This window comes from Bactrocera dorsalis, chromosome 1 (genome assembly GCF_023373825.1).
Source record: "Bactrocera dorsalis isolate Fly_Bdor chromosome 1, ASM2337382v1, whole genome shotgun sequence".
NCBI lineage: Eukaryota > Metazoa > Arthropoda > Insecta > Diptera > Tephritidae > Bactrocera > Bactrocera dorsalis.
Window position 1 is genome coordinate 8,526,535 of NC_064303.1, and position 15,561 is coordinate 8,542,095.

The 15,561-nt window shown below is 32.4% G+C and overlaps 3 protein-coding genes across 3 annotated transcripts; all 3 read right to left on the bottom strand.

Annotated features, from left to right (window-relative positions):
* Nucleotides 1–705: 705 nt before the first annotated feature.
* LOC109579286 (zinc finger protein weckle) lies at nucleotides 706–3,449 on the bottom strand. Its single transcript, XM_049446464.1, has 4 exons — nucleotides 3,130–3,449; nucleotides 2,046–3,056; nucleotides 1,622–1,974; nucleotides 706–1,451 (listed from the first exon to the last, which is right to left on the bottom strand). Exons 1-4 carry the CDS (start codon nucleotides 3,319–3,321, stop codon nucleotides 866–868), a joined length of 2,142 nt encoding a protein of 713 aa, XP_049302421.1. The 5' UTR covers nucleotides 3,322–3,449; the 3' UTR covers nucleotides 706–865.
* Nucleotides 3,450–6,683: 3,234 nt separating this feature from the next.
* Nucleotides 6,684–10,160, bottom strand: LOC105222277 (zinc finger protein weckle-like). Its single transcript, XM_049446463.1, has 4 exons — nucleotides 9,936–10,160; nucleotides 8,824–9,864; nucleotides 8,400–8,752; nucleotides 6,684–8,227 (listed from the first exon to the last, which is right to left on the bottom strand). Exons 1-4 carry the CDS (start codon nucleotides 10,149–10,151, stop codon nucleotides 7,507–7,509), a joined length of 2,331 nt encoding a protein of 776 aa, XP_049302420.1. The 5' UTR covers nucleotides 10,152–10,160; the 3' UTR covers nucleotides 6,684–7,506.
* Nucleotides 10,161–10,584: 424 nt separating this feature from the next.
* Nucleotides 10,585–15,436, bottom strand: LOC105222278 (zinc finger protein 160). The gene is made up of 8 exons (XM_049446765.1): nucleotides 15,137–15,436; nucleotides 14,188–15,081; nucleotides 13,778–14,127; nucleotides 13,661–13,721; nucleotides 12,245–12,457; nucleotides 11,246–12,184; nucleotides 10,832–11,181; nucleotides 10,585–10,776 (listed from the first exon to the last, which is right to left on the bottom strand). Exons 1-8 carry the CDS (start codon nucleotides 15,338–15,340, stop codon nucleotides 10,650–10,652), a joined length of 3,138 nt encoding a protein of 1,045 aa, XP_049302722.1. The 5' UTR covers nucleotides 15,341–15,436; the 3' UTR covers nucleotides 10,585–10,649.
* Nucleotides 15,437–15,561: the final 125 nt, after the last annotated feature.

A 15,561-nucleotide genomic window follows, 5' to 3' on the forward strand; every position in this document is an offset into this window, starting at 1 on the left:
TAAGCAATATTGATGTAATTTTATGAAATCTAAAATATAAAAATTCTCGTAGTATATAAAAGTTAAAAACAAATAACTTCGATAAGCATTTATGTTATTATAGCATTGTAATTTTAAATAGACAAAAAATATATATACAACAACAAATATTAAAATGTATATTATTTTTTGGTGCAATAATTTTAATAATTGTATTAGAAATGTAAACTGCCAATTTGTTTGTTAGAACAACAGCAAAGAAGGCGTTGCATGAGCAATAAATGTTATTAGCGAAAAATATAAAATTATTTTTGTTTATATTTATTAAATTAAAATATTGAAAAATAAAATTGTTGTTTTATTTTTATGCCTGACTACAGCAAAAAAGACTGCAGCAATATTTTATTGCCAGATGGAGTCACGTGTAGAAGTTCAGGCAAGTGAGGAAAGTTCTCAGATCGCCATTCACTTGGGAGTGGTACAAAAAATAAGCAATATTAAAAAAATTCAATTTATAAAAAATAATACCTAATTAAAAATAAAAAATAATTATATTAATTTATATAAAAATAATAAATAATACAAAATAAAATTTAAAAAAAATTATGCCTATTTCAAAATAATAATAATGAACAACAAAATAACTAATAAAATGTATCAGTACTTAATCAAAAAATAACAATAATAGTTAATTTAAAAATTACGAATAATATTATTGAAAATTGAATGATTAACGCACTCTTTATTTTTCTTCAAAATTTATTTAAAACGTTTGGCTTATAATTTTGTTATGTACAATGCCTTACGATAAAAAATTATACATTTTATTATATTTGTTAGTTTTTCGTTTAAGTATATGTAAATAGCTATTGCTATCAAGTGACATCTAAAGATAACTATCTGGAGTCTGTTGTCTTATGTGGCTATAAAATTTATTTGCTTCCGCTGCACTTGCTGATGCTGTGGAGAGCTCTTCTGTGTGATGAGAGATATGACTTTCGTAATGCTGTTGCTGATTAAGCGGCGTTTGCTGCTGGGCAATGACATCTGTTGTGTCAATAGCTTCACAACTGTTGTTAGCAGGTGATGAGTCTTCGCTGTGTGAGCGTTTCAGTTCCGTGTGCGTGGGATTCATTGTGGAGGGAGAGTTCATAGCATAACCACTGTTGGTGGCAGTTTGCATCATTAGATGATTGTATATATTATCGAATGTGGGTATATTTCTGCCAAACGAGTTATGTTCATCGTCCAAACGCTGGTTATTCGTTTCAAGTATTCCATGATTGGCATTATTATTGCCAGGCGTGATAGATGCAGGATTCGTTGGCGTTGTCATGGCTTGTTTGAGCATTTTGGCTTGTTTTTTACTAACAGTGCCCACGCTGTCTGGTGGCAGTTTGGGTTTCTTGCCGAAAGCGAAATTTCCACTTTGTTTTGAAACAACGGGCGCTAGATTATCAGCCGCACGTATGCTAGAGTTTGTAAAAGAATTAAGTTAAGTTAAGTTAGTAGCTAAGTTTAATATTCTACAATTATAAAACAATATAAAACTTGTAAGTCGGCAGCACAAAAAAAAAACATTACACATTTTAAATACAATTATTATAAATATGTGATGCGATTTTGATACAATTATACTCACACAGACTTCAGTACTGCTAATTTCGGTACATTTTTAGTATATGATTTTTCTCCAGAAGCTTCCAAAGCGGCTAACTCTTCAGGATGTGCTTTTCTTTTATGCGTACGACAATTAGCACAGTTGGCAAACCTTCTATCACAAAAGTCGCACAAATAGGGTTTGAGACCTGTATGCAGAATAAGGTGATTTTTTAGTGCCTCTGCACGCTTAAATGCACGTCCACAAAAGTCACATTTATGTTGCATGACATCGGAATGCACCAACAAATGACGGTTGAATGTAGTTTTCGAGTTTAATTGCAAACCGCATTCGGCACAAATGTGCTTATTTGGAATATGTGATTTCATGTGTCTCTGTAAATAACATAAATATGTCAAATAAACATAAAGTAATTGTACGCTGAGATTGATTTCACGTAGCTTACTTTAAGTAGCCCTTGATTTTTAAAGCATCTTTTACACACGTCACATTCAAATGGCGCATAATCCGTATGTGTTAGCAAATGTTGTTTAAGTTGTCCCTCTGAGCGCACAGCTTCGCCGCATTCCTCACAAATAAAGGAGCTTTCTTTCATATGCACATACTTTATGTGCTTTGCCACAATTGCCTTAGTGGGGAATTTTCGGTGACAGTGAGGGCAGGGCACATGTTTAACGGCATGATGATTTAGTTGTGCTTGGGTGTTACATGTAAATGGACAATCGGTACATGTGAATTTGGACACGACCGCTTGTCCATGTTTGCGTTCCATATGTTTGCGATAATAAGAGATTCTTTTAAAAGTCTGCGCGCATTCTTTGCATGTATATATTTCATTAGATTCACCATCGCCGCTCTCTTCTGCTTGCTTAAAATCATCATTTGATTTAATTTTCCGTTTTTTAATGTAATTAATATTTGTTTCATCTATTTCAGTGTCATGTTTTTCTTTTATACGTTTTTTTCGTGAGCTATTCACTGAACTTTCACTAGAACTAGAATTTTCATCGCTTTTCATATCACTATCACTGCCAAAAGGGTCTTCGTCACAAGCAACTTCATTTTCAAAATCGTATGCATCTTCATCTGCCGAAGGTGTTAACTCAATTGAATTTTCTTTCTTTATTTCAACAACTTTGTTGCACACATTTGGTAAAATATCTATCACAGCTTCTTCCATAAAACTTTTTTCAACAAATTCGTTTATTTTTGGTTTTTCTTCATGTAAGTGTACCTCTAGTGTACGACATAGAAACTCATGTGGTCGATCATCAATTGGCACACCAAACTTCAAACGTAACGTTTGGTAGTCTATTTCTTTAATGTCACTACGACTTTGAAGGGCTTCATACATTTCCTGCACTTTTATCACCCGTTCATTAAAGTTCACCAAAGACGTTACTAAAGAAAAGCACTCAGTACACAATCGGTCTGGCAGTTCATCATTCATTTTTATCTGTAAGAAATTGATATTGTATTATTCGTTTATAAAGTAAAATACAATTAAAACAAGTATTGACTTTACTTACTTGCACACAAAAGTATTTAGTAATAGCAATATTAAGACCGATATTGTTTTCTTCTCCATTGCCAGAAGAAGTAATCATATGTTCATCTACATCTTGCTTTGCACATAAGCGACACCAAAGATGCCAAGGTGCATTTTTATCAATATTGGTATTGAGCTTTTCATCAGCTCTCAATTCGTGCAAAACATTCATCTTTCCATACACTGATATACATATGTTAACCAAAATTTCATTTTTTTCTCAAAACGGCAAGTAATGCGTATGTTTACTAAAATGTTAGCGAAAAAGTTGTGAAAAATAAGCAAACAACATCAGATGTTTTTCGGATAGGGAAGATAAAATTGAGCACTCGATAGTTTCTTAGACGATAATTTTTCATGTATAGGAGGCAGGTTATCAAATAATTATTAATCTTTATTTCAAATAAAATCTAAATACATCCATACTGGGGAAGAAATATGAAGCAATTTAAAATACAACAAAATACGTACATACTAGAGACCTGCACGAATAATTAAAAAAGTAACATGTTAGTAATCGGCGATGCCGATGCGGCGAGTACACGCTACGTAACGATACTTTGGCATCTTGGGTATCGGCATCGCGGCATCGCCGATTACTAACATGTTACTCAATTAGTATTGTGCGCGAAGAAAAGAACTGACATTTTCGCATTAGCAAAGTTTTTGCATTTGTGCTATTATATAAATCTATATAATGGAAATTGTACAACGTATTAAAAGTGGTGTTTATAAAATTAGTGATGCATCGGGTTCAAGTGACGTCTGGAAGTTTTACAATAAAATTGTGGATACCAAGACGGGAGAGAATGTACCCTATGTTATATGTTCAAATTGTGAAAAAACATTCAAATTTGGTAAAGGGGCTAGTTCTTCAAATTTGAAAAAGCACACATGCTACAAACGCCAATCCACAGAAGAAAGTGATTCAGTTCCAATGAAACGGTTATCAGTTAATATCAGTGGCCAATTACGGGAAGAAGTCCTACAGAAAAGTTCAGTTCCAATGAAACGGTTATCAGTTAATATCAGTGGCCAATTACGGGAAGAAGTCCTACAGAATTGTTTAAAATTCACTTGCCGTGATTTACAATCTGTTGAAGCTGTTAATAGCGAAGGATTCAAGGAATTGGCACGTTGCTTAGTGGAAGTTGGTGTTAAAATCGGCACGAAAAACTTTTCAATAGAAGACATTTTGCCTCATTCCACTACTATATCTCGTAGATTGCACAAGTTGCACCTTAGCGAACGTGAAAAGTTTATCGGTGATATACGTTCATTCATTGAGAAAGGTTGGTAAATCTCTCGGTATATTTAGATGTATTATTACTTGTCTAAAAAAATTTTACAAAATCCTTAGGCATGTGTGCGTCTACGGTGGATATGTGGACAGATAATAAAAAACAAAGAAATTTTATTGCTTTTACTATGCATTATATGGATGATAAATGGCAGCTTAAGAAGTATGTTAAATTGTGTGTTCAACAAGCACAACTGTACTACATATAGTGTGTTTGTTTATGTTTATATTTTTAGCCATATTTTGTTTACCACCGAATTAGAATATTGTGATGACAATGGGATTTCACAGCAATCGGAAAATTTAATTGGTGCCATAGGACTCAAGTTTGACGAACTGAACTTGGATAGAAATTTGTTGGAAAAAATTACTTTTACTACAGATCAGGGTTCAAATATCAAAAAGGCTCTACAACATCATTCAATAGTAAATTGCGTAGTACATGGGCTCAACATTATTTTGAAGCACACATTCGATAAAGAAACACTTAAAAGTTGTGCTCCTAATGTTATGGAATTGATAACAAAATGTAAGTCTCTTGTCGAAAATCTAAAGCGAACAGGCAGAAACCAAATGCTTGAAACTACCGTGAAGCAAGAGTGCTCTTCCAGATGGAACACTAAATTTGAAATGTTGTGCTCTATTCACAAAAATTTCAATGCTATTGAAGATATTTTAGAGAAATCTGGTGAAACACATCGTTTGTTCGGAATTGAAAAGTATTTATTGGACAGGATAGTAAACATATTAGAACCATTCAAAAATCTAACATTGTTGTTGGAAGATGAGAAAAATTCAACTATACATTTAGTATTACCTCATATGCATATCCTAAAAGAAAAGTTGTTTAAATTGCTACATGAAGAAAGTAACAATGAAATCCGATCTATACTTACAAACTGTTTAGATAATATTTTTGATACGAAATTCTGTCCAGACAAAATTCATAAGATTGCTGCTTTTCTATGGCCAGAATATAAGCAGATGCGATACTTAAGCGAGTTTGAACGTGATGAGGTGCATAATTTAGTGAAAGTGGAATTGAACAAAATCTCAATGAAAACTCTTCAGGATTCTCAATCTGAAAGTGTAAAAATGGAGCATTGTATCGAGGATGATATGCTTTCAAAATACAAAGACGTTCATTTGCTGGCTGTCTGTGAAAGCCAAATAAATATGCAGATTGAAATATACAAAAATGCATGTTATACAGAAAATTGCGTTTTGAATTGGTGGCGGCGTCATGAAGATGAGTTTCCATTGATGGCTAGGCTGGCACGACAAATTTTATGTATTCCAGCGTCTAGTGCAGCAAGCGAAAGATGTTTTAGTTTGGCAAACCGTATATTAGAAGAAAGAAGAACAAATTTGAAAGGAGAAAATCTGGACGCCATTTTATTTTTGCATTCACAACAAAAAAATTAAGTTCATATTAAATATTTTTTATTTTTAATTCGTTGCTTATTTTGATCGAAAACAACGAAATATATTTCATTTATTGAATTAATTTATGTTTAAATGAACGGAATTTTATTAATTTTTTCCTAATATAAGGTAAATACGAAACGTTTCATTTGCCATTGACGATACCAGATAGTAATCGTACGATGCCACGATGCCGCGATGCCGAAGCGCAATGTTACCTTCGCATCGTGGTAATCGTCAGAAGTGTTACTGAGTAACGTAATCGTACGATGCCTACCTTAATCGTGCAGGACTCTGGTACATACATATACATATAGAGGTGTGGGACTTCAAATTGTAATATTATACTATATGTAATTAATTAGATTGTGGCAAATTTTTTTCATAATAAATTTTTTTATTTTTATATATTTATTTTATTTATTTATTTTTTTTTTTATAAAAAATTTTGGATTCAAAATTTGATTTTTAAATTTAAAATTCAAGTCTGGGATTAAAAATAAAATCTTTATAATTTTTCGATTAACCTTTGGACAAAAAACCCAAACTTTTTCAAAATTAATCGCCGACTGTTAAAGTACATTCAAATATGTATTATATTATGTATATATGTATATTATTAAATAAAATGCCTATTAAAAGAATTCGCAAAAAACGCGTTTTTTTTAATTGGAAGTTGGAAATTTAATTTATAAAAAATAATACTTAATTAAAAATAAAAAATAATGAATATAAATAATTATAATAATTTATATAAAAGTAATAAAAAATTAAATTTAAAAAAATTGTGCCTATTTCAAAATAATAATAATTAATAAAATGTAACAGTACTTAATCAAAAAATAATAATACTTAATTTAGAAATTACGAATAATATTAATGAAAGTTGAATGATTAACGCACTCTTTATTTTTCTCCAAAATTTATTTAAAACGTTGGGCTTATAATTTTGTTATGTACAATTCCTTACGATAAAAAAATTATACATTTTATTCCATTTGTTAGTTTTTCATTTAAGTATATCTAAAATAAATATTACCAACTAAGATATTACTAATAATTAACGCACATTTTTATTGCCAGTTTTTTCAAATCAGAACGGAAAACTGATAGAAAAAATGTATTCACTAACGCATTACAAGCACTGAATATATAATATTCATAAAACTCATATTTAAGTTCGGTATACACTTTACACACTATAGACAACTTCACATAATTAAAACTAGCTACAATTTATATTTATTTTTTGAAATTATAATAGAAAAACGTTTTGGGAGTATGTCTAAGCACTATTGTTTGTAAAAAAATTTTGATTTGAAATACATAATTTAATTGTGTAACTGTGGAGATAAGGTTGACATTGGCTTAAATCATCAATGCAGCCGTTAATAATGATGTAACGGTAAAAAATATTCACAATTAATTTAAAATTACTAATTAAAAAATATTCACAATTAATTTAAAATTACTAATTACTTATAATTACATTAACACTACCCTGTAAATACGCTAAGTCAAACATTCTTACACATGAACAACAATATAACTACACAAAGAAATCACTCACAATATGCACTCACATTCGTAGCCATTAGTTGAAGAAAGCCTTCTATTGCTATCAAGTGACATCTAAAGATAACTATCTGGGGTATTTTGTCTTATGTGGCTATAGAATTTATTTGCTTCCGCTGCACTTGCTGATGCTGTGGAGAGCTCTTCTGTGTGTTGAGAAATATGACTCGCCGGACTATGTATGGATATTTCGTCATGCTGTTGTTGTAATGCAGCTGTGTGTTGTTGTTGTTTACCCATTTGATGTTGCTTTATAAATGCTGTACAAAAATTTTGTACTGCAGCATCTTGTACGGGCACTAATATCTGCTGATTAAGCGGCGTTTGCTGCTGCGCAATGACATTTGTTATATCAATAGCGACACAACCGTTGTTAGCAGGTGATGAGTCTTCGCTGTGTGAGCGTTTCAGTTCCGTATGCATGGGATTCAGTATGGAGGTAGAGTTCATAGCATAACCACTGTTGGTGGCAGTTTGCTTCATTAGATGATTGTATATATTATCGATTGTGGGTATATTTCTGCCAAACGAGTTATGTTCATCGTCCAAACGCTGGTTATTCGTTTCAAGGTCGGAAAGTATTCCATGATTGGCATTATTATTGCCAGGCGTGATAGATGCAGGAACCGTTGGCGTTGCGATGGTTTGTTTGAGCGTTTTAGCTTGTTTTTTACTAACAGTGCCCACGCTGTCTGGTGGCAGTTTGGGTTTCTTGCCGAAAGCGAAATTTCCACTTTGTTTTGAAACAACGGGCGCTAGATTATCAGCCGCACGTGTGCTACAGTTTGTAAAAGAATATAATTGTTAAGTTAGTAGCTAAGTTTAATATTTTACTATTATAAAACAAGATAAAACTTGTAAGTTGGTTGCGCTGAAAAAGCATTACTCTACACAAATTTACATACAATTATTATTATTATGTGATACGATATTAATACAATTAAACTCACACAGACTTCAGTACTGCTAACTTCGGTATATTTTTAGTATATGCTTTTTCTCCAGAGGCTTCTAACGCGGCTAACTCTTCAGGATGTGCTTTTCTTTTATGCGTACGACAATTAGAACCATTGGCAAATGTTCTTTCACAAAAGTCGCACGAATAGGGTTTGAGACCGGTATGCAGAATAAGGTGATTTTTTAGTGCCTTTGCGCGCTTAAAGGCTCGTCCACAAAAGTCACATTTATGTTGCATGACATCGGAATGCACCAACAAATGACGGTTCAATGTAGCTTTGGAGTTTAATTGCAAACCGCATTCGGCACAAATGTGCTTATTTGGATTATGGGTTTCCATGTGTTTCTATAAATAACATAAATATGACAAATAAACATAATGCAAGTATACGCCGAAAATTATTTAACATTGCTTACTTTAAGTCGCACTTGATTTTTAAAGCCTTTCTTACACACTTCACATTCGAATGGCGCATAATCTGTATGTGTGAGCATATGTTGCTTAAGTTGTCCCTTTGAGCGCACAGCTTCGCCGCATTCCTCACAAATAAAAGAGCGTTCGTTCATATGCACATACTTTATATGCTGGGCCACATAGGTCTTAGTAGGGAATTTATGGTCACAATGAGGGCAGGGCACAATGCGTCGCTTTGTAAGAGGCAAATGTTTGACGGCATGATGATTTAGTTGTGCTTGGGTGTTACATGTAAATGGACAATCGGTACATGTGAATTTGGGCACGACCGCAAGTTGTCCATGTTTGCGTTCCATATGTGTGCGATAATTGGAGATTCTTTTAAATGTCTGCGCGCATTCTTTACATGTATATATTTCATTAGATTCACCATCGCCGCTCTCTTCTGCTTGCTTAAAATCCTCATTTGATTTAATTTTCCGTTTTTTATTATAATTAAAATCTGTTTCATCTATTTCCGTGCCATGTTTTTTTTTTATACGTTTTCTTCGTGAGTTATTCACTGAACTTTCACTAGAACTAGAATTTTCATCGCTTTTTATATCACTATCACTGCCAAAAGGGTCTTCGTCACAAGCGTCTTTATTTTCAAAATCGTATGCATCTTCATCTGCCGGCGGTGTTAACTCAATTGAATTTTCTTCCTTTATTTCAATAACTTTGTTACACACCTTTGGTAAAATATCTATCACAGCTTCTTCCATAAAACTTTTTTCAATAAATTCATTTATTTTTGGTTTTTCTTCATGTAAGTGTACCTCCCCTAGTGTACGGCATAGAAACTCATGTGGTCGATCATCAATTGGCACACCAAACTTTGAACGTAACGTTTGGTAATCCACTTCTGTAATGTCACTAAGACTTTGAAGGGCTTCATACATTTCCTGCACTTTTATCACCCGTTCATTGAAGTTAACCAAAGACGTTACTAAAGAAAAGCACTCAGTACACAATCGGTCTGGCAGTTCATCATTCATTTTTATCTGTAAGAAATTGGTATTGTTATTTGTTTGGAAAGTAAAATACAATTAAAACAAGTATTGACTTTACTTACTTGCACACAAAAGTATTTAGTAATAGCAATATTAAGACCGAGATTGTTTTCTTCTCCATTGCCTGTAGAAGCAACCATATGCTCATCTTTGAAAAAAACACTAATGTTTTGAATATCTTGCTTTGCACATAAGCGACACCAAAGATGCCAAGGCGCACTTTTATCAATATTGGTATTGAGCTTTTCATCAGCTCTTAATTCGCGCACAACATTCATATTTTCATTAAGCAAAATTCTACTTTTTTCTCAAAACGGCATGAATTGCGTATGTTTACCAATATGATAGCGAAAAAGTTCTGAAGAATTACCGAATAAGAACAGATGTTTTTCGGATAGGGAAGATAAAACTGAGCGTCCGCAGTTATGTGTCGATTGTATAGAACGCACTCGATAGTTTTGTAGACGATAATTTTTCATGTATATAAAGCAGGTTATCAAATAATTAATAATCTTCATTTTAAATAAAAATTAAATACATTCCCCGTGAAAGTTTGAAAGAAATATGAAACAATTTAAAAGACAACAAAATACATACATATATAGAGTGTTGGACTTCAAATTGCAATATTATACTATCTGTAATTTTTAATCACTTTCATTAAATACTCGTGCTTTTGATGTTATGTTCTTTTCTTTTTATATAGTTGGTGATGCTCCCAAATTGAAAAAGGTACCTAAATAATTCTATAAATATTATTTATAGTTAATTGCTATTTAATTGATTAATTCGGAATTCGTGGTGTCCGCAGTATTTACTGGTTTGGAGCTTGTTTTTTTGCCGAAAGCAAAATTTCCACTTTGTTTTGAGACAACAGGTATAAGGTTCTCCGCTTTCCGTATACTGCAAAAAAATGTTTCAATATTTTATATTTAACAGAATGGTTATATTTTTTTACACAGATTTCAGCACGGCTAGTTCTGGTATATTTTTGGTATACATTTTTTCTCCTGAAGCTTCTAACTCAGCTAATTCACTTGGATGTGTTCTTTTCATATGTGTACGTCGATTTGACCCATTTGTAAACGTCCTATCACAGAATTCGCACGAATATGGTTTTAATCCACTGTGGAGTATTAAATGACTTTTCAGTGTTTTGGCACGCTTGAAAGCTCGGCCGCAATAGTCACATTTATGTTGCATTTTATCGGAATGGACTAACATATGGCTATTGTATGTGGCCCGGCAACTTAGCTGTTTCCCACATTCATTGCAAATAAGTTTATCTCCATGTATTTGCATGTGTCTCTGGTAATAGTACAGTAATATTTTCAACAATTTTATGCTAAATTTCAGTATTATTATATATTACCTTTAAACGTTGTTTCTGTTTGAAACATTTCCCGCACTCCTTGCATTCGAAGGGAGAGTAGTCTGTGTGCGTTAACATGTGTTCTTTAAGTTGTCCTTTTGAGCGTAAAGCATCACCGCATGCTTCACAAATAAATGGGCGCTCATCGTTGTGTACACATTTAACATGTTGAGCTACATATTCTTTCCGCTGAAATTTGCGATCGCATTGTTTACACGGGTATAACTCTCGATGTTCTTTCATATGACTCTTTAAATTCGATTCACTATCAAATGAGCCAGGGCAATGTGGGCATATAATTTTTTCATGTTTCTTAATCATATGTGCAGCATAATTTCCGCTACGTTGAAAACGTTGTGAACAAATATTGCAAGTGTATTTACTCTCTTTTACCACTTCTTCAGAATCGTCCGTTTCAATATCCTCACTATTCAATCTATTGTGCGGTTTTCTCTCATCTTCGTCTGAAGAATCCATTTGCATGTCATAGTCATCATTGTTGACATTATTGTTTTTTCGTGGTGTTCCTACACTATTTCCAACTATGGCAAGTATTTTTTCTTCGGCAAAAGGGTCTTGAAGATCTTCTTCTTTTTCGACTTCTTTAATAAGTACTTCAGGCGATAGTGCCACTGATATTTTTTCGTTTTTTATTTGAAATTTCGATTTATGTACTGTGCCTGCGGTACGTGAATCGGCAATAAAAATTTCTTCCACTGGTAGTTCAATGCTGGTTTGTGGTGTAAATGATTCTTCCTTAAATAGGCCATGTTTCTCATACAAAGCTGATAAGTCTATTTTCATTGTATTATCGCTATGCAGTAGTTCATCGTAAAATTTTTGTACTTTTGTAATATTCTCACTAAAATCAATGAAGGATTTAACTACGTTGTAACAATCTGTACAAATTAGCGGTGTAAGTTTCTCGTCTTCTCTTATCTGTAAAATATGGCTTAAACATAAAGGCATAAATGTGCATATTTGATTTCATTTACATACATGTACTTGGAAAAATTCGGCTATTACGGAGACTATGTTGTTTAAATTGTAATCATTAAAACTGGACATGTTTGGCACACATTGCCCAGATAGGGCATTGATATAACTTGCATTGGGTTTAGCACATAGGCGACACCAACTTTTCCATTCAGCAATTAACTGATAATTTGTACAGGTATCTCTTTTGTCTAAATCGGTTTCTGACATTTTTATAAAGATTTATTTACTTTTTGTATAGTAATGAGTTGAAATTAATTACACATGCTTCCTTCCTTTTATAAAAATTAATACCCTGTCATAGGCTGTTGTCTTTTATACTTTTTTACTAATGACTTTTTTCAGATTTGCATTCTCTATTTGTTTATTATGACAATTATGTATGAACACAAATTAATTGTTGCAAATCTGATTTTTTTCTAATTCTTTACAAGTCGAACGTTGGGTATGCAAGGAAATTGTCGATATATTCATATATTTGTTAATCGATGAATGTTTTGCCGCGATAATTTACTGTTTAGCACGATATTTCTTTTTTGTTAATATTATATTTATTTAATTCAAAAACGAGAAAGTGCAGTTCTAATAGTTACTTTTAATTTTTGTTTTAATAATTGAACAAATAGTTGTCTTGTCAGGCACATCTTTGTTAATAATAAAATGACAAGAGACGTTATGTTATCGATATAGCCTGCATATAATGCTCACATATAGGCTTCACATCCAAATATGTTCAAATCAATGTAAGGTGAACAGTGCCGGATAAGGCGATTACTATTATTTTAAAATTTCATATCCGCCGGTAATCAAGTTAATAAATGAGAAGATAATATTTTTTCTTAACGATAAATGATATATATTTGCGAACATGTTAGGGCAGTTCGTGTAGGATCAAAGAAAAGGGTTTGTACACACCTAGTATCCAACAGTCAAATTGGAAATTATTTTATACACGATATTCTTTCCGGTTCCTCCAATTGGCAACTGTTTCGCGTGTGCACTTTTTTGTGCTTTGTATCTCAAAGGGTCTAATTCGTTTGTTGACTTGTAACAAGAATGGTAAAATGCTTTCTAACATTAAAAAATACCACTACGTCATTTGATGTCTTATTCTTGTATTTGTAATTGGATTAACAACAAGATCTTGTTGTAAAGTTGGTAAAAACAATTTTATATTTATTGAGGATTTAATAAAATAAAAACATTTCCAATACTAATAATGTTAAAATATTTAATTTCGCAATAAATATGTGTTATTTACATTATATTAAAAGGTTTGATGCATATGCCCATTACTTTATTATATGTATGTCTATGAATAAATATATATAAATATGATGTACATACATATGTATATTGTAATACCAAATATCGGTAATCATACTTTTGACGAAATGTCTTCAGCCCTTATGTATTTTTTAAATCTCCATACCCATTTTGTTTTGATGTCAATGGTATCAAATTTTCACCAGTACGCGCTCTAAAATATTGAATTTAAATAAGTATATATCACAGCATAAAGACAAACGTTCTTACACAGCTCTTAATGCATTCAAATTTGGTACATTTTTTGTATAGGCCTTTGCCCCAGATGCTTCTAAGGCCGCTAATTCAACTGGATGCATAGTCTTTTTATGTAAACGGCAGCTGGAGCCAGTTGAAAATGTTTTATCGCAAAAGTCGCAAGAATACGGTTTGAGTCCAGTATGAGCTATTAAATGATATTTCAGCGTTTTGGCGCGCTTAAATGCACGCCCACAATAGTCACATTTGTGAGCCATCTTATCGGAATGTACTAACATATGACTTCTGAGTGTTGCGCGGCAACTTAGTTGTTTTCCACATTCAGTGCAAATGAGTTTATCACTATGTGTTTCCAAGTGGCGCTGAAATTTTTAAACTAATTAGTTGGTTTTGTTAAAATTTTATTCAGATTTATAGCTTACCTTTAATCTGTATTTCTCCTTGAAACTCTTTCCACATTCCTTACAAACAAATGGTGTATAGTCTGTATGAGTCAACATATGTTGCTTCAGTTGTTTTTTTGTACGTAGTGCTTCACCACATGCTTCACAGACAAATGTGCGGGCAAATTTATGATCGCTCCTTATATGATTACCAAGCGACCCCTTCCTTTCAAATTTTTGATCACATTGTGGGCAACTGAACAATTTTCGATGATTTACCATATGCAACTTGAGCGTAGATTCCGTTTTGAATGAAGTAGGACATTGTGGACAAACAATTACTCCATGTTTTTTCTTCATGTGTCTAGAATAAATACTACGACGTTGAAAGCTTTGTGAGCAAATGCTACACAAGTGTTCTAATTCTTTTGAGATATTATCATGAACGTCACCTTTTTTGTATGACTTTATTTCACAATCGGATGATTCTGTATCATCATTATCTTCATTGCTGCTAATGTCATCGGACATAGTTGAAGTACAAGACATTTGATCTAAGGTTCCTTCTTCATCGCCTATAGGGTCATTAAATTCATTTTTTGTCTCTTGAACTATTGTATCCAACTTTTCTGTCACTTTTATGGACTCATTTTTTACATTAGTGCCAACTTCAGACGTAACTGTTAATTCGGCAACAAAAATTTCTTCAACCGGCAGTTCGTTTCCTTGTTGCGTTATTAGTGTTTCACTTTTAAAAATACCATATTTATCTAACAATAAACTCAGATCGAGTGTGGTTTTATCTGTACAATTGTATAATTCAGCGTACAATTGTTGGACTTTGTTTACACGTTCGCTGAATTTAATTATACTTTTTACAAATTTGCAGCAATCTAGGCAAACTATTTGTGAAAGTTTTTCATCTTCTTGAACCTATAAAACATTAATTTTATATAAAATTTCTTGGAGAAATAATCAATACTCTTACATGTATTCGAAATAACTCCCCTATTGAATGAACCATGTTAATATCATGCAACTCACTATTCAGGTCTTGTGAGCACTGCTCCGAAAGAAGATTAATACCGTGTACATCATCATTAGCACAGAGTCGGCACCAAGTTTTCCATTTAGCATCATAATTACGATCTGTTGAAAACTTTTCATTTTCCGATAAAAGGACACTCGACATTACCACGAATATGTTCACTTTGTAATTTGTTTGTTTACTTTTCACTTTTGATTTCTATGAATTCTGAAATGCAGGTATGTGGCTAATTTATCGATATTTTTGAACAAAACGATAACTCTATAATGAGTACTGAAATTTGGAAATAATTAGGAAAGGTATGGTAAAATTATTGCTTAATTCTAATTTGATATTTTTTTTAATTGTGTATAATTAAATTTCGT